Source organism: Apodemus sylvaticus, chromosome 12, assembly GCF_947179515.1.
Source record: "Apodemus sylvaticus chromosome 12, mApoSyl1.1, whole genome shotgun sequence".
Taxonomy (NCBI): domain Eukaryota; kingdom Metazoa; phylum Chordata; class Mammalia; order Rodentia; family Muridae; genus Apodemus; species Apodemus sylvaticus.
In genome coordinates, this window is record NC_067483.1 from 68,465,258 (window position 1) to 68,489,109 (window position 23,852).

The 23,852-nt window shown below is 40.4% G+C and overlaps 1 protein-coding gene across 2 annotated transcripts in view; it reads right to left on the reverse strand.

The window, feature by feature from the left end:
- Positions 1-23,852, reverse strand: part of Klhl20 (kelch like family member 20) — a 47,189-nt gene that overhangs the window by 13,492 nt on the left and 9,845 nt on the right. For both annotated transcript variants that reach the window (XM_052200282.1, XM_052200283.1), the window contains exons 3-5: positions 14,031-14,604; positions 8,928-9,086; positions 7,673-7,767 (exon numbers count right to left, since the gene is read on the reverse strand). In XM_052200282.1, the coding sequence (XP_052056242.1) occupies positions 7,673-7,767; positions 8,928-9,086; positions 14,031-14,604 (828 nt within the window). The remainder of the gene's footprint in view (positions 1-7,672; positions 7,768-8,927; positions 9,087-14,030; positions 14,605-23,852) is intronic.

Below are 23,852 nucleotides of genomic sequence, written 5' to 3' on the forward strand. Positions count from 1 at the left end.
CCCCAAACTTGAAAGACCTATTTCCTACCAGTCATCCTCTATTCTACCAAGGGTGCCTAGTCAGATTACAGCAAGATAACACTTAGCATCCAACAAATTAACAGCAACAATACTGCTACCTTCTGGTTTCTGTTTTAAGCTCTTAATATATACATTTAAGTAATTAATAGCCCTGCCGAATAGGTACTTATTTTATCTCTACTGTACAGATGAAGGAAGGGTAGCACACAGTAAACACTGGCCAAATGCCGAGGGGAGGGGAGGGGAGGTGCCAGCAGTCAACTCTGTTCCAAAGTGACTTCACAAGTCACTTTTTCACATTTAAAAGACAAACATAATCTCAAATGTTGCATTTCTCTTTAATGGCAATCTTGAGGTCATAGAAAATAATGCAATGGATTTATTTTTTTTTTGCAAGTCTTTGTTTTTATTTTTTTTATTCGATATAATTTATTTACATTTCAAGTGATTTCCCCTTTTCTAGCCCCCCCTCCCCGAAAGTCCCGTAAGCCCCCTTCTCTTCCCCTGTCCTCCCTCCCACCCCTTCCTAGTTCCCCGTTCTGGTTTTGCCAAATACTGTTTCACTGAATCTTTCCAGAACCAGGGACCACTCCTGCTTTCTTCTTGTATCTCATTTGATGTGTGGATTATGTTTTGGGTATTCCAGTTTTCTAGGTTAATAACCACTTATTAGTGAGTGCATACCATGATTCACCTTTTGAGTCTGGGTTACCTCACTTAGTATGATGTTCTCTAGCTCCATCCATTTGCCTAAGAATTTCATGAATTCATTGCTTCTAATGGCTGAATAGTACTCCATTGTGTAGATATACCACATTTTTTGCATCCACTCTTCTGTTGAGGGATACCTGGGTTCTTTCCAGCATCTGGCAATTATAAATAGGGCTGCTATGAACATAGTAGAGCATGTATCCTTATTACATGGTGGGGAATCCTCTGGGTATATGCCCAGGAGTGGTATAGCAGGATCTTCTGGAAGTGAGGTGCCCAGTTTTCGGAGGAACCGCCAGACTGCTTTCCAGAGTGGTTGTACCAATTTGCAACCCCACCAGCAGTGGAGGAGTGTTCCTCTTTCTCCGCACCCTCTCCAACACCTGCTGTCTCCTGAATTTTTAATCTTAGCCATTCTGACTGGTGTAAGATGAAATCTTAGGGTTGTTTTGATTTGCATTTCCCTAATGACTAATGAAGTTGAGCATTTTTTAAGATGCTTCTCCGCCATCCGAAGTTCTTCAGGTGAGAATTCTTTGTTTAACTCTGTACCCCATTTTTTAATAGGGTTGTTCGGTTTTCTGGAGTCTAACTTCTTGAGTTCTTTATATATATTGGATATTAGCCCTCTATCTGATGTAGGATTGGTGAAGATCTTTTCCCAATTTGTTGGTTGCCGATCTGTCCTCTTGATGGTGTCCTTTGCCTTACAGAAACTCTGTAACCTTATGAGGTCCCATTTGTCAATTCTTGCTCTTAGAGCATACGCTATTGGTGTTCTGTTCAGAAACTTTCTCCCTGTACCGATGTCCTCAAGGGTCTTCCCCAGTTTCTTTTCTATTAGCTTCAGAGTGTCTGGCTTTATGTGGAGGTCCTTGATCCATTTGGATTTGAGCTTAGTACAAGGAGACAAGGATGGATCAATTCGCATTCTTCTGCATGCTGACCTCCAGTTGAACCAGCACCATTTGTTGAAAAGGCTATCTTTTTTCCATTGGATGTTTTCAGCCTCTTTGTCGAGGATCAAGTGGCCATAGGTGTGTGGGTTCATTTCTGGATCTTCAATCCTGTTCCATTGATCCTCCTGCCTGTCACTGTACCAATACCATGCAGTTTTTAACACTATTGCTCTGTAGTATTGCTTGAGGTCAGGGATACTGATTCCCCCAGATTTTCTTTTGTTGCTGAGAATAGTTTTAGCTATCCTGGGTTTTTTTGTTGTTCCAGATGAATTTGATAATTGCTCTTTCTAACTCTGTGAAGAATTGAGTTGGGATTTTGATGGGTATTGCATTGAATCTGTATAGTGCTTTAGGCAAAATGGCCATTTTAACTATATTGATTCTACCGATCCATGAGCATGGGAGGTTTTCCCATTTTTTGAGGTCTTCTTCCATTTCCTTCTTCAGAGTCTTGAAGTTCTTGTCATACAGATCTTTCACATGTTTGGTAAGAGTCACCCCAAGATACTTTATACTGTTTGTGGCTATTGTGAAGGGGGTCATTTCCCTAATTTCTTTCTCAGCCTGCTTATCCTTTGAGTATTGGAAGGCCACTGATTTGCTTGAGTTGATTTTATAACCTGCCACTTTGCTGAAGTTGTTTATCAGCTGTAGGAGCTCTCTAGTGGAGTTTTTTGGGTCACTTAGGTAGACTATCATGTCGTCTGCAAATAATGATAGTTTGGCTTCCTCCTTTCCAATTTGTATCCCTTTGACCTCCTTATGTTGTCGAATTGCCCGAGCTAGTACCTTAAGTACAATATTGAAAAGATAAGGAGAAAGGGGGCAGCCTTGTCTGGTCCCTGATTTCAGTGGGATTGCTTCAAGTTTCTCTCCATTTAGTTTGATGCTGGCTACCGGTTTGCTGTATATTGCTTTTACTATGTTTAGGTATGGGCCTTGAATTCCTGTTCTCTCCAAGACTTTAAGCATGAAAGGATGCTGAATTTTGTCAAATGCTTTTTCAGCATCCAATGAAATGACCATGTGGTTTTGTTCTTTGAGTTTGTTTATGTAGTGGATTGTATTGATGGATTTCCGTATATTGAACCAACCCTGCATTCCCGGGATAAAGCCTACTTGATCATGGTGGATGATCGTTTTGATGTGTTCTTGGATTCGGTTGGCAAGAATTTTATTGAGTATTTTTGCATCGATGTTCATAAGGGAAATTGGTCTGAAGTTCTCTTTCTTTGTTGGATCTTTTTGTGGCTTTGGTATCAGCGTAATTGTGGCTTCGTAGAAGGAATTGGGTAGTGTTCCTTCTGTTTCTATTTTGTGGAATAGTTTGAAGAGTATTGGTGTTAACTCTTCTTTGAAGGTCTGGTAGAATTCTGCACTGAAACCATCTGGTCCTGTGCTTTTTTTGGTTGGAAGACTTTCTATGACTCCTTCTATTTCTTTAGGCTTTATGGGACTGTTCAGATGGTCTAGTTGGTCCTGATTTAATTTTGGTATTTGGTATCTGTCAAGGAAATTGTCCATTTCCTCCAGATTCTCCAGTTGTGTTGAGTACAGGCTCTTGTAGTAGGATCTGATGATTTTTTGGATTTCCTCAGTTTCCGTTGTTATGTCTCCCTTTTCATTTCTAAGTTTGTTAATTTGGATACTTTCTCTGTGCCCTTTGGTCAGTCTGGCTAAGGGTTTATCTATCTTGTTGATTTTCTCAAAGAACCAGCTCCTGGTTTTGTTGATTTTTTGTATGGTTCTCTTTGTTTCTACTTGATTGATTTCGGCCCTGATTTTGATGATTTCCTGCCTTCTACTCCTCCTGGGTGAAATAGCTTCTTTTTGTTCTAGGGCTTTCAGGTGTGTCATTAAGTTGGTAATGTATGCTCTCTCCATTTTCTTTTTGGAGGCACTCAGGGCTATGAGTTTTCCTCTTAGCACTGCTTTCATTGTGTCCCATAGATTTGGGTATGTTGTGTTTTCATTTTCATTGTGTTCTAAAAAGTCTTTAATTTCTTTCTTTATTTCTTCCTTGACCAAGGTATCATTGAGTAGAGTATTGTTCAATTTCCACGTGTATGTGGGTTTTCTGTTGTTTCTGTTGCTATTGAAGACCACTTTTATTCCATAGTGATCAGATAGGAGGCATGGGATTAGTTCTATCTTCTTATATTTGTTGAGGTCTGTCTTGTGACCAATTATATGGTCGATTTTGGAGAAGGTACCATGAGGTGCTGAAAAGAAGGTATATTCTTTTGTTTTAGGATAGAATGTTCTATATATATCAGTTAAATCTAATTGGTCCAAAGCTTCAATTAGTTTCATTGTGTCCTTGTTTAGTTTCTGTTTTCCTGATCGGTCCATTGAGGAAAGTGCAGTGTTGAAGTCACCCACAATTATTGTGTTAGGTGCAATGTGTGCTTTGAGTTTTAATAAAGTTTCTTTTATGAAAGAGGGTGCCCTTGCATTTGGAGCATAGATGTTCAGGATTGAGAGTTCTTCTTGTTGTATTTTTCCTTTGACCAGCAAGAAGTGTCCCTCAGAGTCTCTTTTGATGACTTTGGGTTGAAAGTCAATTTTATCTGATATTAAAATGGCTACTCCAGCTTGTTTCCTGAGACCATTTGCTTGTAAAATTGTCTTCCAGCCTTTTACTCTAAGGTAGTGTTTGTCTTTGACCCTGAGGTGTGTTTCCTGTAAGCAGCAAAATGTAGGGTCCTGTTTACGTATCCAGTCAGTTAGTCTGTGTCTTTTTATTGGGGCATTGAGTCCATTGATGTTAAGAGATATTAAGGAATAGTGATTGTTACTTCCTATCATTTTTGACGTTATTTTTTAAATTTGATTGCTTAACTTCTTTTGGGTTTGATGAAAGGTTACTATCTTGCTTTTTTCAGGGTGAAGTTTCCCTCCTTGTATTGGTGTTGTCCTCCTATTATCCTTTTTAGGGCTGGGTTTGTGGATAGATATTGGGTAAACTTGGTTTTGTCGTGAAATATCTTAGTTTCTCCATCTATGGTGATTGAGAGTTTTGCTGGATATAGTAGTTTTGGTTGGCATTTGTGTTCTCTTAGAGTCTGCATGAGATCTGCCCAGGACCTTCTAGCCTTCATAGTCTCAGGTGAAAAGTCTGCTGTGATTCTGATAGGTCTTCCTTTATATGTTACTTGGCCTTTTAGTACATTGTTTGTTTAGAACATTTGGTGTTTTGATTATTATGTGACGGGAAGTATTTCTGTTCTGGTCCAGTCTGTTTGGAGTTCTGTAGGCTTCTTGTATATTCATGGGCATCTCTCTCTTTAGGTTAGGGAAGTTTTCTTCCATAATTTTATTGAAGATATTTGCTGGCCCTTTAAGTTGTAAATCTTCACTCTCATCTATGCCTATAATCCTTAGGTTTGGTCTTCTCATTGTGTCCTGGATTTCCTGGATATTTTGGGTTACAAGCTTTTTGCATTTTGCATTTTCTTTAACTGTTGAGTCCATGGTTTCTATGGAATCTTCAGCATCTGAGATTCTTTCTTCTATTTCTTGTATTCTGTTGTTGATATTTGCATCTCTGTCCCCTGATTTCTTCCCAAGGCTTTCTATCTCCAAAGTTGTCTCCTTTTGAGTTTTTTTAGTTGTTTCTACTTCTGATTTTAGATCCTGGATGGTTTTGCTTAGCTCCTTCACTTGCTTGTTTGTGCTTTCCTGTAATTCTTTAAGAGATTTTTGTGTTTTTTCTTTCATGACCTCAGCCTGTTGAGCAAAGTTCTCCTGTATTTCTTTAAGTGTTTTTTGCATTTCCTCCTTGTTGGCTTTTGTATTCTCCTGGATTTCTTTCAATGATTTTTGTGTTTCCCTTGCAAGGGCTTCTAACTTTTGATCCATTTTCTCCTGAATGTCCTTCATGTGTTCCTGTACCAGCATCATGACCAGTGATTTTAAATCCAAATCTTGTTTTACTGGTGTGATGGGGTATCCAGGACATGCTGGTAGAGGAGAATTGGTTTCAGATGTTGCCATATTGCCTTGATTTCTGTTAGTGACGTTCCTGCGTTTGCCTTTTGCCATCTAGCTCTCACTGGTGTTACTTGGTCTTGTCAGTGCTGGACTCACCAGTGCAAGCTGCCCCTTCCCCGTTGGCCTCTGGTGCACAGCTTACACCCTGCACTGCCTGTAGACAGGGTGCTGTTGTCCAGGCTGTTGAGATCCCGAAGCAGGCACCTGAAGGCTCCCGCTGGGGCCCACAGGATTTATTGGAGCACACCGACTTCTCCCAGCTGGCCGCCCGGAAGCCCCCACTAGCCTCTTGAGGGACCTGGAGATGTGGTGCGGCCACCCAGGCTGATCTGAAGTGGAGAGAGTTGACCTGAGGGCTTCTGCCTGAGGCCTTGCCCCAGATTGTGTCTGTGGACCAGATGGAACCCGTGTGCACCCCCAGGGAGCTCCGAAGGTGTATGCTGCTGTGACCTCCCCTGTGTTCCGCTCACTCCGCTGGGCAGCTGATTTCCCCAACCGTGCTGGCGCACACTAGGTTAGCCTTGTCGCCCAGGCCCTGAGTCCAGGCAAAAGCCTGGGAGGCCAAGGTCCGAGCAAAGTTCCCCTAGGGCTATGACTGTTATTTGGGTCCGCCAGGTGACCCGGATGGCGGGCGTGCGCATCCGCGCTCCCCGAAAGCACCGGGAGAGTCTGTTGTGCTAATAACCTCCTGGGCGGGTTGACACACAGATGGCCCACCAAGCCGCGCAGTTCTTGGGGTCAGTCCTGTGCCTTTTGGGGCCTAGACCCCCGTTTTGTTAGCCTCAGGCTACGCTTGTTAGCCGTCTCTGCCCTCCCGAGCACTCTGGGTCCTGAAAAAAAACTCCTGGCTGGGTTGGCGCCCCGATGGCCACTCGAACAGCCCAGGGCCTGGGTGCAGGCCAATGCCCGTCAGGCTCAGACCCCTGCGGTGTTGGGCCTAGGATTATGTTTGTGTACCTCAGTCTGTCCGATCTCTGGAGCCTGGAATCAAGATGGAGGTGAGTCTCTCCTGACTGGCGGGAAGCCGAGTTCTGAAGTGGCTTCCGTGCAGCGAAAGGCTGGGCAGAACCGCAGCTGCTTGCCGCCCGGCTGGTCAGCGAAGGTCAGTGGTCGTGGGCGCAGGGCCTAACTGGACCCTGTGTCGCCTTGGTTCCACCGCTGATGGCCCTTCAGCTGGACCAGCTACTGCTGCCGCCGCTGCCGCCGCCGCCGCCAATATGCAAGAATGCAATGGATTTATATCCCTACCTATATACTAGAATGTGGGATAATTCCAATTTTTTTATTGTCAAGGGGAGGCACAAAGAAGAGTGTGATTTGAGTAGTTCTGAGTACTGACTAGACCTGAGTCTTTAACTTACATAGTTTACTTACAGAATATCTGGAGTATATTAGTTGATGGGAAGGTCACTAAAATGCCAAAAGGTTTCAGATTTGAAAACAAATCTTAGCTGGGCAGTGGGGGCATTCACCTTTAATCTCAGCAAGAAAAAAGTAAATCAGTCAGGTTTTCTTCTAAGACTATTTAGAAATGCTTTCTTTTAGCTCTATCAATGACCTTCCCAAAGCTTCGGTGGGACAGACAGGGCTTTAACTCTGTCTACAATCTTCAGAGTAAAACTATGCTATTCCTCAGTGAGACATTGTGTATCAATGAGAAAGGCTCAAGGACAGACATATAGCATTATTTAATTTATTTCAAGAAAAATAATAGTAGAGGATTGACTCTGCAAAGAAAAACTTGCATCAAAACTTAGAAATCTACTTTAAGCCACTTCTACTCCAATAACCATCACACATTAAAAAATAACCAGGAAAATTAATAGAACAAAATACTGAGAATTCAGTCCTCTCTTTCTTGACCATAGTCCACAAGAAAACCCTGGTTTGGGCATAAGAAATACAGTATTTGAGAAGCAACACCAGTAAGCAGAGCAGCGGGACTCAGGAATGCTTAGCTGCTGGTTTTTCTCCCCTTCTCATACCTGCATTCTTCATCACTTTTAATGAGGGGGTCAGAGCCTACGGTGCCCACCAGGAACTTGGGACTAAGCAAAGGCAGGCGAACATGTTGCAGCACCTACAAGACAATAAATACAATCAAGGCATGAGCTCCCATTAGTTTGCTGGGAGAGTAATGACTCATGCGCCCTGACTTGCGGAGCCAAGTGTTCTGGGATCCGATGGGACGCAATGAGTAACGAGAGGTGGAAAGCAAAAGGAGTGCAGCTAAGATGTGTTCTATCTAGGCTACCCGGGATGTGGACTAGTCACAAAACCAAAGCATGCGCCTGTTTAAAACTCTACTTGTAGCTTATAACAACATTATGAGTTCTTCTATAATTGGACTCAAGTTCATTAACTAGTATATCCTGCTGGACTGCTAAAGAATATACTTTCCAGGACTAGAGAGAAGGTTTAAAAGTTAAAAGTTGTGCAGAGGACCTGGTCATAACTCCCAGTATCCATATGACAGCTCACAACCGTCTGTAACTCTATTCCCAGGGAATCCAAAGCCCTATTCTGACCTCTGTGGGCACCAGGCACACGTGATGTACATACATACATGCAGGCAGAACATTCATACATAGAAGATAATAAAATAAATATAAACAAAATACTTCCCCTTTATCTTCAGTTTTGCTTTTTGTGTTGTCAGTTATTGGTTATCAACTTAGTCAGGCAATAATAAATGAAAATTTTCAGAAATAAAAATAAGTTTTAGGTAACGTTTCCTACAGTAGAGTACTATAAATACCCTGTTTATAATTAATAACTGTTATTCATTACTGGAACTAATTTGTAAATAAAACTTTATCACAGAATATATATATATATATACTGAAAAAAACCATAGTACAAGGAAAGTTTGAAGGTTTTAGGCATCTCTTAAGTGTCTTGGAACGCTTCTCCTCTGGATAAAGAGATGATTTACAGTCATGACCAGAATGATCTTAAACACCTCACTTAGTGACCACTCAGCCTCAGTCCATCCATGCGCTTCCTGTTCAAAGTGTGGCAGGATTTCCAAGCTATGGAGCAGATGCACTCTTGTCTTTTTTTGTGATCTTATATAATATTTGAATTGTGTAAGAGTTCAAACAGAGTAAGTTCACAACAATAAGCAATCACATGTAGGTCAAAGGCTTATGAGGAGAGTCATAGCCTGCTTTGTTTCTACAAAGACAGTTTTTCTGCGAGTAGGAAGCAGTTCTTTGAGAGAAGCCCTTGGCCCCTTACCTGGGGTAACTGGGGACGTCTCTCCTGAATACTGTACTTGACCCAGGCCATCACCGCACTGAACACTTGCTCTTCACTGCGGACGTTGAGCTCATCACTAGATATTATATCAATGAGTTGGTTGGCCGGAAGTAACATGAATTCTTCACTCTCCATTACCTGCTCAGATTTAGGTAACAGAAAAGGAGACAAACCTATAAGCACAATTTTTGCCTCTATATTTTTTTGTTTTATTTTGTTTTGTTTTTAGTCACAGAGCAACATTATATACTACAGTGGAGTTGGTGCTTAAAACAGGGAGAAAAAAAAAAAACAGTTCCAAAGGGGAACAAAGAATAGAAAAATGTACAAACAGCTTCCAAAACTAATTGTTATTTAGTTTAAATGTTTTTCCCTTTAAGAAATTAATGAATAAAATAAAAATTTGTGTTCAAAATAAGCTGAATAACCATACTAAATTTAAGTTTCAGAGTAGTAAGAGACATTTAAAATGTCAGGAAAAGCTTCCAGACTAAGGTTAGCTGAAACATCATGGTCTCAGCTTCCAAAAGAATGAAGATACATCAACTCTGCAAGCATGAATATAATGAAGAAAGAATTAGACCAAGTGCAACTTTTAAGGACCAAATCACCATGATAATATTCTAGTGAGAAATTATAAATACACCCATGCTTACTTTTACCCAAGTCTAGAGAACTGTCAGAATGGAGATGACATGGCAACCAGGCTATTTCCTTACACAGGCTAGTCATGGAAGTTAAGGTCTTGCAAGTCTGTTTGTCATGATGGGAGAAAGGGAGAAGGAAGAAAGCAGTCATTGCTACCCTCTAGGTGGTTTCTCTATTACACTGCATGTGATGTCTGACAGCACAAGCAGGTTATTGTTAAAAGTTCAAACTCTGGTGTTGCCTTTAATGAGCACGATGGATTGTTTTTGGGACAGGGCTATTTTTCTTGTTCATCAAAAAGCAGAATATGATAGGGTTTAATAATATTTTAAGTATTTGATTGAGAATGTTTTCTTCAAAAACATCAGGGAAAATACAAGTCACAAAATTAAGCAGAGGTTGTAGTTATTACCTTTTCATAACACAATGTTTTAAATTATCTGACTTTCTAGGGTCCAGTATAGTATAGTCAAAATGTAACCTTTACACTTAGTTACACTAGCCAGATAACTAGTAATGAACATGGTTGCATTTTACTTTCTGTGGCAGGATTGCCAGACTTTTGGGGGTGGGGGGTGGGAAGGGGTGGAGGGGCAACCCTATAAACCCAAACCTATCTATCCATCAAATAATGTGCTGTGGAATTTATATGTAACTGGGAGCAATGTATTTTATATTTTATTTGCATGCTGTGGTTCTACAATGTCTAGAACATTCGGCCCTAGTTCTAAAAAGAGTTCTGGCCTTCACAGCCTGCAAAATTTCAGGGATGGTTGTATCTGTCTACTTATGTAGTTCCCAGTTTCATCATTTAAGTACAATTTTGGTATTGTATATCTTTAAGAAGGCCTCAACATTCTTAAATTCTCTTCCTAAATTTCATCAGAAGATAACTTCCCCCCTCTAATACATAGATTAAAAACCAAATGTTACTAGGCTAGGGATATAGCCCAGTGGTAAAGGCCTTGCTTACCATTTGCAAGGCCCTGGGTCCTATGCCCAGCACTACAAAGCACCACAAAGTCACACTGAGATTTTTTTTTCTTGCCATAATCAGAATGGCTATAATGAAGAAAACAAGCAAAATTAAATGCTGGAAAAAATGAGGGTAGGAAAGACCTCTTATGCACAAGTACTAAGAATGTACATTAACCTGTCTGCCATAGAAACCGGTATGCAAGTTCTCAGAAAGAAAGAGTGATCTGCTGCATGACAAATGCACAGTCAAAGGACTCAGTCAGGAGACAGCAACACCACCACACTCATGGGTACCGCCAGTGCTACTCAGAGCAGACAAGGGAGTGACTCAGTCTAGGTGTCCGTCAACGGGCAAACGAAGGAAATACGGTGTACACAATGGAAGGTTTTTTTCGTTAAAAAGTACAAAATTAGTTGCTCATAGAGGCTTATGCCAGGAATTTCAGCACTTGGGAGGATGAAGCAGGATTGCTGTCAGTGCTCTATTAGGTTTTTAATCTATGTATTAGAGGGGGGAAATTATCTTCTGATGAAATTTTGGAAGAATGTTAAGGCCTTCTTAAAGATACACAATACCAAAATTGTTCTCAGATTAGTAAGGATTCCTTACTAAACTGAGTCTTTTCTAGTTTCAAAATGCTTGTATTTCCTTAAGGCCAATGACCTTAATATTAATTTTTAGAAACTTCCTGGTCACACGATATACATATAGGTAATAAATACATGCAACATATGTTAAGCCTTCTTTTGAAAAGTGTATGTTTTGCCTGCATGCATGTGTGTATATTACGTGCATGCCTGGAGCCCACGGAGGTCAGGGGGTGCCAGATCCCTTCAGCTGGAGTTATAAATAGTGAGCTCCCAGGTAGGTGCTGGGAACTGTACCCAAGTCTACCAGAGCAACCAGTGCTTGTAAGTCCTGACCACTGCTCCAGCTCTGAGAGTTTTCTTAAAAGAAACTCTTGGCACTTCCGACCCAGTCAGTCTCCTTTGCTGGTCACTCCTTTGCTAACCACCCGTCAGTACAGGGAAGGCTGCAAGGCTCTCCCTCTTCACTTCAGGGGCTCTCACTGGTGTAGATTATTTGACCACATTTAATAGGCTGTTTTAAGTATTAAAGAGTTTCAAATATTTAAAAAGCTGAATCTACCAATTTCTTCCTTTATGGCTTTTAGGTTACATCTCACTTAAAAGGACTAGACTTTTTTTTTGTTTTGTTTTGTTTTTTGTTTTGTTTTGTTTTTACTATTGATTGTGAGGAGTGATTTATGTATGAGTGTTTTGCCTGCATGCATGTCTGTACACTGTGAGTGTGCAGTGCTCTCAGAGGCCAGGAGGGCATTGGACCCTCTGGAGCTGGAGTGACGCACCTCTGTTAGCTGCTATTTGTGTGCTGGATGCAGCCAGTGCTCTAAGTGCTAAGCCGTCGCTCCATGCCCTCCCTCAGGACTAGACTTTTAAAGTCTTACTTACAGTGTTGAGTTAACTTTTACTCTCAGCCCAACCTCAAGGAATAGAGAGCCACAAAAGAGATGCCTGTTCAACACTGAGCATGGACTTCCAACATATGTTCTCAAATTCGCCTACCCTCTAATATGTGGAACATAAGTTCCAGAGAATGCTGAGATTAAAAGTGGGTATAAGGAGTAATTTTGAAGCCAGGTGGTGGAGTCACATGCATTTAATCCCAGCACTCGGGAGGAAGAGGTGGGCAGATCATTATAGTTTGAAACCAACAACAACAAAAAAAGTAATTTTGATAGAGTCTTTAAATTTCCCCACGCTATTCATACCAGCAATGTACCTATGGGTCCACAGCCTTACCAAGAGGGTATATGATTACATTTAAGGACATCTATAACCTGAAAGTGCTTCTTTGACCAGATACAGTACATGTGTTCATAATCTTAGCATTTAAGAGGCTGAGGACTGATGGTGCTGAGTTCAAGGCCAGCCTGGGCTAAAAATAAGACACTGTCTCAAAATACAAAGCTGGAGGGAAAAAGTACTTTAATGTAGTTTTAATTTGTCTTTCTGTTATTTTGAACAAACTAGTGGACTTTCAGATACTGAAGGACAATTTGAATTTCTCTATGTGTGTGTATTGTCTAGTTTTCTGCTACTCAAGGGTAGGATCTATTGGTATTCTTCATGTATTAAGTACATTAACCTTTTGATAGTGATACAAATTGCAAATATTTCCCTTAATTTATATTTGGCTTTTGTCTTAGTACTATAGAAAAATTCTGTATATAATAAAATTAATAGATTTTAATGTTTAGCCATTCTAGATTGGTCACTTAAAAATGCTTCTTCATTTCCAGGTCATAAAGGAATTGTTTAATGCTACTGTCTCATGTCATGTTGAATAAGTGAAAAATAGTGATTTTAATGAAAATTGTTTTGGTACTATCTAAACTTGTTTTTTTTTTTTTTAACTATTTACCAAGTAGTATGGTGCGTAACTTACCCTGTCAAAATAATTCATCTAATCAGGAGGGAAGTGCTGTAGGAAACCACTTCTATGGTGCACATGTCCTATCGTGCCTAAATAAACCATGTTTTGGCTTAATTATCAGCTCTTCATGAAAATGATTAGGAAAAAAATTACCTTTTGTGGGTAGCTATAAAATTGGCTTTTAAAACTCACTAACGGGCTTAGAATTTATAGTAATTTATTTATTTGATACAAGGCAGGTATTAGGAGAACATAAATCCACATGATTCTCTTAAATTAAAAAGCATTTACTACTACTACTACTACTACAACAACAACTACAACTAGAACGTGTATGCATGCTGTGAGATGAGTGCGGAGGTCTGAGAACAATGTCCTGGGGATAGAACTCAGGTTTACCAACTGAACTACCTCACTGGCCCCCTACTCTTCTTTTACCAAATAAGTTATGAATATATTCAAACCACTTAGTACAACTTGTGTGTGTATGTGTGTTGTGTGTATGTGTGCATGTATACATGTGAGCATGTATATATGCACACACATGCATATGGTACACTTTCCCCATGCATGTTTGTGTAGAGGCCAAAGATCAATGCTGGGTTTGTTTGTTTGTTTTGTTTTGTTTTTTTTCGAGACAGGGTTTCTCTGTGTAGCCCTGGCTGTCCTGGAACTCACTCTGTAGACCAGGCTGGCCTCGAACTCAGAAATCCGCCTGCCTCTGCCTCCAGAGTGCTGCGATTACAGGAGTATGCCACCACCGCCCGGTTTTTGCCTTTGTTTTTTGAAGGCAGACAAGATTTTTTACTGAGCCTGAAACTGTTTCAGGCAGACTGGCTGGTCAGCAAGCCCCGGGATCTTTCTGTCTTTGCTGGGGTTACAGATGCCTCCTGGCATGCCAGGGTCCTATAATTGGTTGGCAGGAGCTAAACTCGGGTCTCTGTGCTTGACTGACAAGTACTTTACCCAATGAGCTATCTCCCTAGCACATGACTTACCTCTTGGAAGTTATGTTGGGTGAACTTGTCTGCAATCCTTAGCAACTCACGGCAAGAATGCGTGTCAGCGAAAGCCCGAATGCCCAGACAATTTGAAGGATCTAACTGTCTCTTTAAGAATTCACAGCAGGCTTCCTGTATTTCTGCCAGCTGGAGGAGGCATGCAGCAGGCAGGAGGGTCTGAACATTGCCCTCTTCCACAGTTATCTGGGAGGTATATGCAAAGTCAATCAGTAGCTCCATGGCCCTCTCATCTATGTCTCGGATCACTACTTCTGTCTGCCGGCTTTCTGCCAGCTCTCCTGTAAACATTGCTCGGAAGTAGGGGCTGCAGGCTGACAGAATGACGCGGTGGGCATATATCTTCTTAGCGCCCACAACTAGCACCACATCACATAGCTCCCGGTGCTTTCTCAGAAGGTTGATCACTTCCAAGGTTTGCCGAGGGTGTTTGTCTGAGATATAGGGCATGCGAGCAGGTTGGGGAACCCCTTCTGGCAATTTGTTGGGGTCTCCAAGGGTACAGCGGCTTGTTACATCCATTCCAGTCTCTCCTGGTCGAATGTTGGTACACCTACAGGAATGAGAGGATGAAGAGAGAAATGTTATTACTTCTCTTCTTGCTCTCAAGTGTTCAGAAGGGGAAGGAAAACATGAAATTACCTGGAGGTTCTGGGAGGGCTCCTGGTGCTTTGTGGCCTGATTTATGGGGATGGAAATTTCTTTATAGAATGCTGGGAATTCTGGCTCCATGTCCAAATAGAGGAAGGCCTTATGTGGAGGAGATGCTGCCCCAGTTTTGAGTGTGTCTAGCCGGCCCATCTACGAGCAGAGTCCTGCCTGACTTTGAGTTCATTTCCCCTCTCACCTCCTGTAGTATCAGGACTCAGTTTCTTCCATGGGGCACTCTCATTCAAAGTTTTCTCTCATATGAACCCATGATTTTAAATGTCAGAGTTTATTTTCAAATATGTTCTTTTTGAACAAAATTTAGATTTAATTTTACAGCAAAAGTGGTAGTAGGGAAACAATCCGAGGACCACTGGCAATGAAAAACTCAACATCATCTCAATAGCTAAATTCTGGGGCCAAACTGGGATGTTAGCTGGGAACACTTGTTCCTTTGCTAGATTATGGAAATGTTCGCCTTTGGTCCTAAGTGGAGGAATAAAGCTATAATGTGGATGACTAAGGCGCCTTAATAACCTTGATACCAAGTACATGAGGATGACACTGCCTCTCTGAAGTGGAATAGCTCTATGGGTACTGTCTTTTCTGATTTCAATGTGCTTTATTTTTTCAAGACAAGGTTTCTCTGTGTAGCTGTCCTGGAGCTCACTCTGTAGATGGTTCTGGCCTTGAACTCAGAGATCACTTGCCTCTGCCTCCCAAGTGCAGAGATTAAAGGTATGTGCCACCACCAGCTTGTTTTTCATGTTTTAAAATGAGTTTGCTTTTCTGTATTTGTTACCAACTCTGTGTGTGTTTAAAAGGACATGCATGGCATGCACTCACTAATCAGTAGATATTAGGCAAAAAAGTACAAAAAACCTAGGATACAATCCACAAAACTCAAGAAGGTTAACAAGCTGAAGGGCCCAAGTGAGGATGCTTTAATCTCACTTGGGAGGGAGAAGAAAATAATCACGGGAGGCAGAGGGAAGGAGGGACATGGCTGGGAGAAGGGAGAGAGGAGAAAAGGAGAACATGACAGGTATGGCGAAGGAGAGCCAGGCGAGAAGCTCTGAGGGCCAGCAGAATGAATTGAAATATGAACCTTAGGAGTGGAGGGGGGGGGGCTCTAGAATGCACCAGAGACCTGGGAGGTCAGAGACTCTCAGGACTCAAAGGGAGGAACTTTAGATGAAATGCCTAACAGTGGGGAAAGAGTACTTGTAGAGTCTACCTCCGGCAGAAAGACAGGGCATCAAGTGGAGGGATGGGGTTACCATCCCACAGTCAAAATTCTGACCATGAATTGTTCCTGTCTAAAAGAACTACAGGGACAAAAATGGATAAGAGACTGAGGGAAAGGCAGTGACGAGCCCCACTTGGGATCCAGCTCAAGGGGAGGCTCCAAGGCCTGACACTATTACTGATGCTATCTATGGTGTACTTACAGACAGGAGCCTAGCATCACTGTCCTCTGAGAGGCCCAACAAGCAGCTGACTGAGGCAGGCTCAGATACTTACACCCAACCATTAGACTGAAGTCGGGGACTTTTGTGGTTGAATTAGGGAAAGACTGGAAGAAGCTGAGGAGGAGGGTGACCTCATAGGAAGACCAGCAGTCTCAATTAACCTGAACCTATGAGATCTCTCAGACACTGAGCCAGCAACCAGGCAGCATACATGAGCTGGTCTGAGCCCCTGACACATATACAGGAGAGGACTACTTGGTCTGGCCTCAGTGGGAGAAGACACTCCTAACCCTAGAGAGATTTGAGCCCAGGGAGTAGTGAGGCCGGGGGTTGGGGGGAGACATTCTCTTAGAGACAGGAAGGAGGAGCAACGGGATTAGAACTTGTGGGAGGGCAGAACAAGAGGGGGATAATGACTGGACTGTAAAAAAATAAAAGTAACAACAACAACAACAACAGGACTGTTCTCAAGCTTAAAAGATTTTAATAGGTAATATTTAAAAATCAGTTTTGAATATAAAATAAATAAATTTTAAAATTCATGGAAAACATTTAAAATTATTCTCTCTACAAAAAAACCAAACGCTCCTCCCAAGAAAATTAGACCTATAAAACTGTTTAAAATTTTTAATTATATTTATTTCCTTTTCGATTCTTTACACTTATTTGTTAAGTGTGTGTATTTGTGTATGCATGCATGTGTGGGTGCACATATATGCCATGACAATGACACAGATATGGAGGTCAGAGAACAACTTGTGGGAGGTGGTTCTCTCAACATGTGGGTCCTGGGAATTAAACTCAGATCATTGGGCTTGGCAGCAAGTGCCTTTATGCACTGAGCCATTCAATTCTGCTAGGCCCAAATTCAAACAAATATACACACAGACACGGACACAGACACAGACACACACACTTTTTTGATTTGGTTTTTCGAGACAGGGTTTCTCTGTATAGCCCTGGCTGTCCTGGAACTCACTCTGTAGACCAGGCTGGCCTCGAACTCAGAAATCTGCCTGCCTCTGCCTCCCAGAGTGCTAGGATTACAGGCGTGCACCACCACAGCCTGGCTCATACACTTAAAACACAAAGTCTCTTTACATAGCCCTGGGTGTCCTGGAATTCACTATGTAGACCAGGCTGGTCTCTAACTCACAAAGATCTGCCCATCTCTCCCTCCAAGTGCTGGTATTAGAGGCATGCAATACGTTGCCCTGCCCCAAATTTTAATTCTTAAGCTTAGTTTGATTCAAATATTGATACTTGTGACTTTCCTAGAGTAGCTGATGTTCATCTCTCCTTTTCATCTGGGTGCTGCTTTAATATTTTGGCATGAAGTCTGTAATACAGTTTATGCTTCATGAATAGACAGGAAGAAAAGAAGATAGCTAACAGCCTTCAAAATTAAACTTATATTTAATACTCAATTTCTTTGATTCTAACTTCCAAGGGATGACATGTTACCCCAAACGACATGTAATTCATTTTAAGAAGTATCATCAGCCAGGCATGGCAAGGAATGCTGGTAATCCTAGTACTTACGAGGCTGAGTTAAGTGGACCAAGAACAGTCTTGGCTACACAACAAACTCTTGTCTCAAAGATAGTTTTATTTAATCTAATAAAGTATGTGTCCAAAATATACAGTCAATTATAATGGTTCTAAAGAACTTAAAAAAATCAGCACACATCTGCCCACATATACAGCCAAAATCACAAGATTAAAAGCACAAGGCATGTAAAGAATAGCATGGCGCCTGGCTGGGTAACTGCTGAGAACCAAATATAATTCAGAGGATTCTGCAGTCTCTAAATGAAAGGAAAGCTTAAAATCAAACTTTGACTAATAATGAAAAATAAATGTTAATTTTAATAAGTGCTAGGTTTTCTCTAGTAAGAAAAGCTCTGAGCAACTTTAGTCTATGGCTTACATTTCTAATGTTATTAAATCAGCATATCTTATGAACAGGGAGATGGTAAATAAACTAGTGCAGCTTGTGTGTCAAAAGTCAAAGAATCAACTGAATGTCTGAGCACACAGTCACGAGAGAGAGAAATGAACAGTGTGAAACATTAAAATTCCTTTCCCTGCATAAATCTGGATCGAGAAACCATTAGTATTATATTTTACTGTATCTTAAGATTTCTTTTCTCTCCTCACCAAGTCTAATACTTAGTCTAATACTAAGGTTATTCTGCTATAAATTTCCTATTTATTTATCTAAATGTTTCAGCTATAGTTAATCATTTTAGCCATTTTGTTCTGTCTTGAAACTGGGCTTCTATATCTAAGACTGATCTGGAAGTCACTCTAAAACTCAGGCTGGCCTGGAACTCATGATATAGTCTAAGATGACCTTGAACTCCTTCCTTTTAATCTTCCAGTTCCAACCTCCCAAGTACAGGGATTACACACATGAGGCACCATACCTGGCTTCTGGTTTCTTTAACTCTAAAATGGTTATCCACTTCACAAAGATAAGATGGTGTACATAAAAGCTTTCCATCTAGTGTTTGCTACACATTTGCGGGTTTAAATTAGAAATATTACTGTAATATAACCATGTAAAAAATTTTAAAATAAGTTAGTCATACTTAGTCATATTAAAAATTAAATTTCTGCCGGGCGGTGGTGGCACACGTCTGTAATCCCAGCACTCTGGGAGGCAGAGGCAGGGTTCTGAGTTCAAGGCCAGCCTGGTCTATAGAGTGAGTTCCAGGACAGCCAGGGCTATACAGAGAAACCCTGTCTCAAAAAAAGAATAAAAAAAAAAAAAGAATAAAAAAAAAAAAAGAATAAAAAAAATTAAATTTCTAGCTGGGTGTGGTGATTTAAATAACATGGCCCCCACAGGCCAACAGGGAGTAGCACTATTAGGAGGTGTGGCCTTGTTGGAGTAGGTGTGGTCTTGTTAGGGAAAGTGTCTCCACTGGAGGTGGGCTTTGAGGTCTCATGCTCAAGGCAGACCCACTGAGGCAAGGTCTCTTTCTGCTGCCTGTTGATCCAGTTAGAACTCTCAACTACCTCTCCAGTACCATGTCTGTCTGTGAGGCATCATGCAAATTAATGGTGGACAATTTGCCTAGGATATGCAATGTTCTGGGTTTAATTCCCCAGCAATGCCTTCCTCCCTAATCAAATTATAGAAAAAGTTGGGCATCATGAGTAGGCCTATAGTCCTAGCACAAGAAACATGGAGGGAAGAGGTCTTGCCTCAAAAAATACCAACCTCCTTTAAAAAAAAAAAGACTCAAATTTTCAAAAAATACTTATGTTATTTTACGTGTATTTGTGTGTGCATATGAACCGTGTATGTGTGGGTACTCATGAAATCCATAACAAGGCATCAGATGCTCTGGAACTGGAGTTGCAGGTGGTTGTGATCTGCCCAATGTAGGTGCTAAGAATGGAACCACTCTTAAAAGCTTCTCGACTAACATTAGAGTAGATTCCTTTGGGTCTGTGAATTCTAAATATAAAAAGCCTTATTTAAAGCACCACATGTGTCAGATCAGTTTGACTCAGCCAGGCTTTACTGTGATAGAAAAAAATGTGGTGGTCAACAGGCATTCTTCACTTTATACATAATCTTCTGAGTGTTTCATTTTACATGAGCTATTTGGAGGTCTAGGTTTTTCTATAACAAGAGTGTTATACACAGGATTAGACTTAATTGTAAAATGCAGAGTGTCTCACAAGAAGCTAAAAATGAAACAACAGACAAGAAGAGTTACATCCATTCTGCTTAGTCAAGAACGTGGGTACAAAGAGCAGGGAAAGGAGACCTCTTTTAAAAGTTATTCTGCAACTTGTTGCTATTGGTTCTGGTCAAGTAAATATGTTAGGATAGGGTGACAGCTGGAACTTAGGAACTGTCCTTGTATATAAATAACCACTGTTGAAGTCTGTAAGCTGGGTATTTCCTGTATATTAAGTATGTGTGGTCCAAGCTGTAATTCAAGGGCATCTGGCATGCTCTTCTGCCTCTGAGAATACACATAGTGTATATACAAGCAAAATACCCACACATAAAATAAAAATAAATAAATCTTAAAAAGAAACAGACAAGCTCGAGGTTGCAAAAATTACTTTTCTTTAAGATCTGAAAAAGCAAAAACAAAAGCCCACTACAAATCCCACTCAATATTTGAGTGGTTCAAATATTTCAACATTTGGAATAAAATGCATCATAGGCTCATCTAGAATAATATCCTCCTTCTACAGATAAAGAAGCCACTTTGATTATTGGTGACTTTCTCAAAACCTGATTCTTCCTGAGCAGGTCTCCTGCTGCTTTGGAATAAACCATAGTTTCCTCCAGGAGTCAGTTCTTGTGAGTGCTACAAGAAGGGCAAAGTTTGTAGAGTTATTTTGCAATTCAAAATAAAGGTATTGTTATTTGTTATGCAGATTTCAGTACCTCTCTCTTTAAAAGCCCAGGAAACTGTACCAAATACAGATTGGCTTTTTTTTGTTTGTTTAGCAAAAATTTATTATCTTACAATTCTTTTTTTTTTATTTGATGTATTCTTTATTTACATTATGGGACTTGCGGGGAGTGGGGACCCAGAAAAGGGGAAATCATTTGAATACAGATTGTTTTGATTCAGTCATGGAGACCTTCACTAGTAAACCATGGAAAGTCAAGTAACTTGGAGAAAGGCCTACAAAATGGATTTTAGAGTCAGCACAACAAAACTGAAGTTAAGCTCCCCCTTTCCAGATAAAAGTAAATGAAATGATATGAGATGATTTTTTAATTTTTATTTTTTATCATTAGTGTTATCTGTGTGAACGATCACACACACACACTGAACATTTGTGTTTGGAAATCAGGGATAACATTCTGAAGCTGGTTTTCTCCTTCTACAGTAGATTCTTGGGACTAAACTTAGATCATCGGGCTTGACTGTCAAATGCATGCCTGCTAAGCCACCTTGCCAATCCCCACATTTCAATATTATCTCTTAGTTTCTAAAACATAGTTAAGGTTTTATTATCTTTAAAAAGGTTATTTCAGTTAATATATGAGAAACAATTTTCATCTTACGACCTAGAAATGGAGGTGTGAGCCTGGTAGATAAACAGTAGTTTAAATAACCGGCAAATAATTAGAATTTCATAATCATTACATTGTGAAAACTCAGAGAAAGGAAATCTACGTCTATCAGTTATATAATACACAAAGCTTTTTGCTGTGAACTGAAGAAAATTCAATGTACATCAAGAAGCAACTGAAGAACTTAATTATTTAGAGTGGAAATACATGAATAACCAGAAAGAGGACAAACAAGCAGGAGTTGGTAGGTCTATGCTGTTTTCCAGCACTTAGAAGGCTGAAGTAGCAAACTGAACTTGAGGCCAACTCAGTGACACAGTAGATCTGATTTCAAAACAAACAACTCGAACCAAACAAGCAAAAACTCCAAACCAAAAACATTCAACAGCCATCAACAAAACAAAAATAACCCCAGCAAGAAGGGAAAAGGGAAGGAATAAACCCAGATAAAAAGGTGGTCCAAACAAAATGCACTTTAGCTTAATAAACTATTATTGTATTATTTGTTTTCTGGGGTTAAGGCAAATAAATGTTCTACCATGAACCACATTTAAAACAAAGTACCCTTTGGAGGTGATAGTCATATATAATGTGATGGCAACATGGGTTGTCTCACTTAGGAGACAAGCCTTCAGGCCAATCAGTGACTGATTATCTAGACTAGGCTAACTAAGGCAGAAGGAGCCCTCCTAAAGGTGGGCAGTGCTATTCCTGGGCTCAGTCCTGGGCTGAGTTAAAAGGAGAAAGAAGGCTGAGGATCAGTGTTCCTCATTCTATGCCTGACTGAATGCAATGTGACTAGCTTTCTCAAGTTCTTCTTTCCATGACTTCCCTGCCTTGGTTATAAACTTACCCTCAATTATGAGCCTGTGTTCATAGGCATTTCATCATACCAACAAAGAAAGAAACTTACACAGTGGTTGTCCATATGTCCAAACCCATCAAAATGTATACATTAAATATGTAGAATGTTTGTACATTATGTATCAATAAATCTTAGAGTTTGCAAAGACAAAATATTGAAGAATTTGTTTCATATCACCCATAGAGGTTTAGATGTGATAGATATAAACTATCTAATTACCTTAAAGACTTGTTTTGCTGCATAATGGAGATATTACATTGGGGCTTTCCATAATTTAAGTGAATTAGATCACTGCATTTCTTTGGTATTCAAAGGTATTATGCTTCTTAAAAAGGGGACTGGGAACAGAGAGATGGCTCAGCAGTTAAGACATGCACTGCTCTCCCAGAGGACCCAGGTAATGTCCCCATTCTCATACTACGAAGCTCACAACTGCCAGTGACTCTAGCTCCAGGAGATTCGTTCCTCTGACTGCTGAGCGCACCCCTCATTACTGCATAGACCCACATGCAAACACACACAAATGCTTAATTTTAAAATGGTGGAGATAGGTAACTCAAGCATTCTGATCAGCCCTATTTCAGACACCAATTATCTGTGACTATACTGACATAGTCTATCATCTGGTCTGAGAAAGACAGTCGACCTATCAGTTTCCTTCCCACAAAGCTACAGTGCTGCTAGAGCTATAGTTTAATAAAGCATAGAGGGTCACAAGAGTCCCCTGGAAGGAGAGGAAACAAACAGGACATTCTAGGAATCAGAAACTGCAACCCATGACAAAGGCACAATGCTGAAAGCATAGAACAGGCTTCTTTCTTTCTCCAATATTGATTTATTGTTAAAATTATGTTACTTTTAATCTCAATCTTAATCTTTTTGGTTGGCTTCAGTCCATAGGTGATTTATACAAAATGTTCATAAATAAAAATTGTTCATAATTTCCAACATCTGGTAGAAGCAACACTGTATATCCTTGACAGCTTAAAAATTGATACTTAAAGCTGAGTGGTTAAAGGAGAATCTTTATGTACCAGGGTGTGGGAATGCACGCCAGGGTGTTGGGGGTGTTAGGAGGAGACTGCCTTCTCAGAGGGGAGATGGGGGTAGTGGGAGGAACTCTTTAAGGGACCAGGATTTGGGAAGTAAATAAATAAATAAATAATAAAAAAGATAACATGGCAACATAGTAATAGATTCATAATTTAAAACCTGTTCTCCTGAAATCAAATCCAATTTTAATGTTAATTACATAGTACCCTAATACTCCAAGGCCAGACATGATGTGCCACCACATGGCTACATTCTAGGATGAATTGAGTCAAGTGATTCTCATGATCCCACACAATTTGCAATTTACAAAATCTTATGAAGCTATTTTATTATATCAACTCTTTTCTATCTGTACATAGTAATATGTCAACATTTTATATTAGCTCTTCTTTTATCAATATCTAGAAAATGTATTTTTTTTGTTTTCTTTGTTTCAGATGGACTGAAACATCATATAGTCTATCTCTGTGCCCTAATATCAAAAATGCCTGGTTAAGCTGGGCAGTGGTGGTGCATGCCTTTAATTTCAGCACTTGGGAGGCAGAGGCAGGCAGATTTCTAAGTTTGAGGTCAGCCTGGTCTACAGAGTGAGTTCCAGGACAGCCAGGGCTACACAGAGAAACCCTGGATAAAAAAAACAAAAACAAACAAACAAACAAACAAAAGGTCTGGTTAATAGGTAGAGATTTTAAAATAGGTCCTTG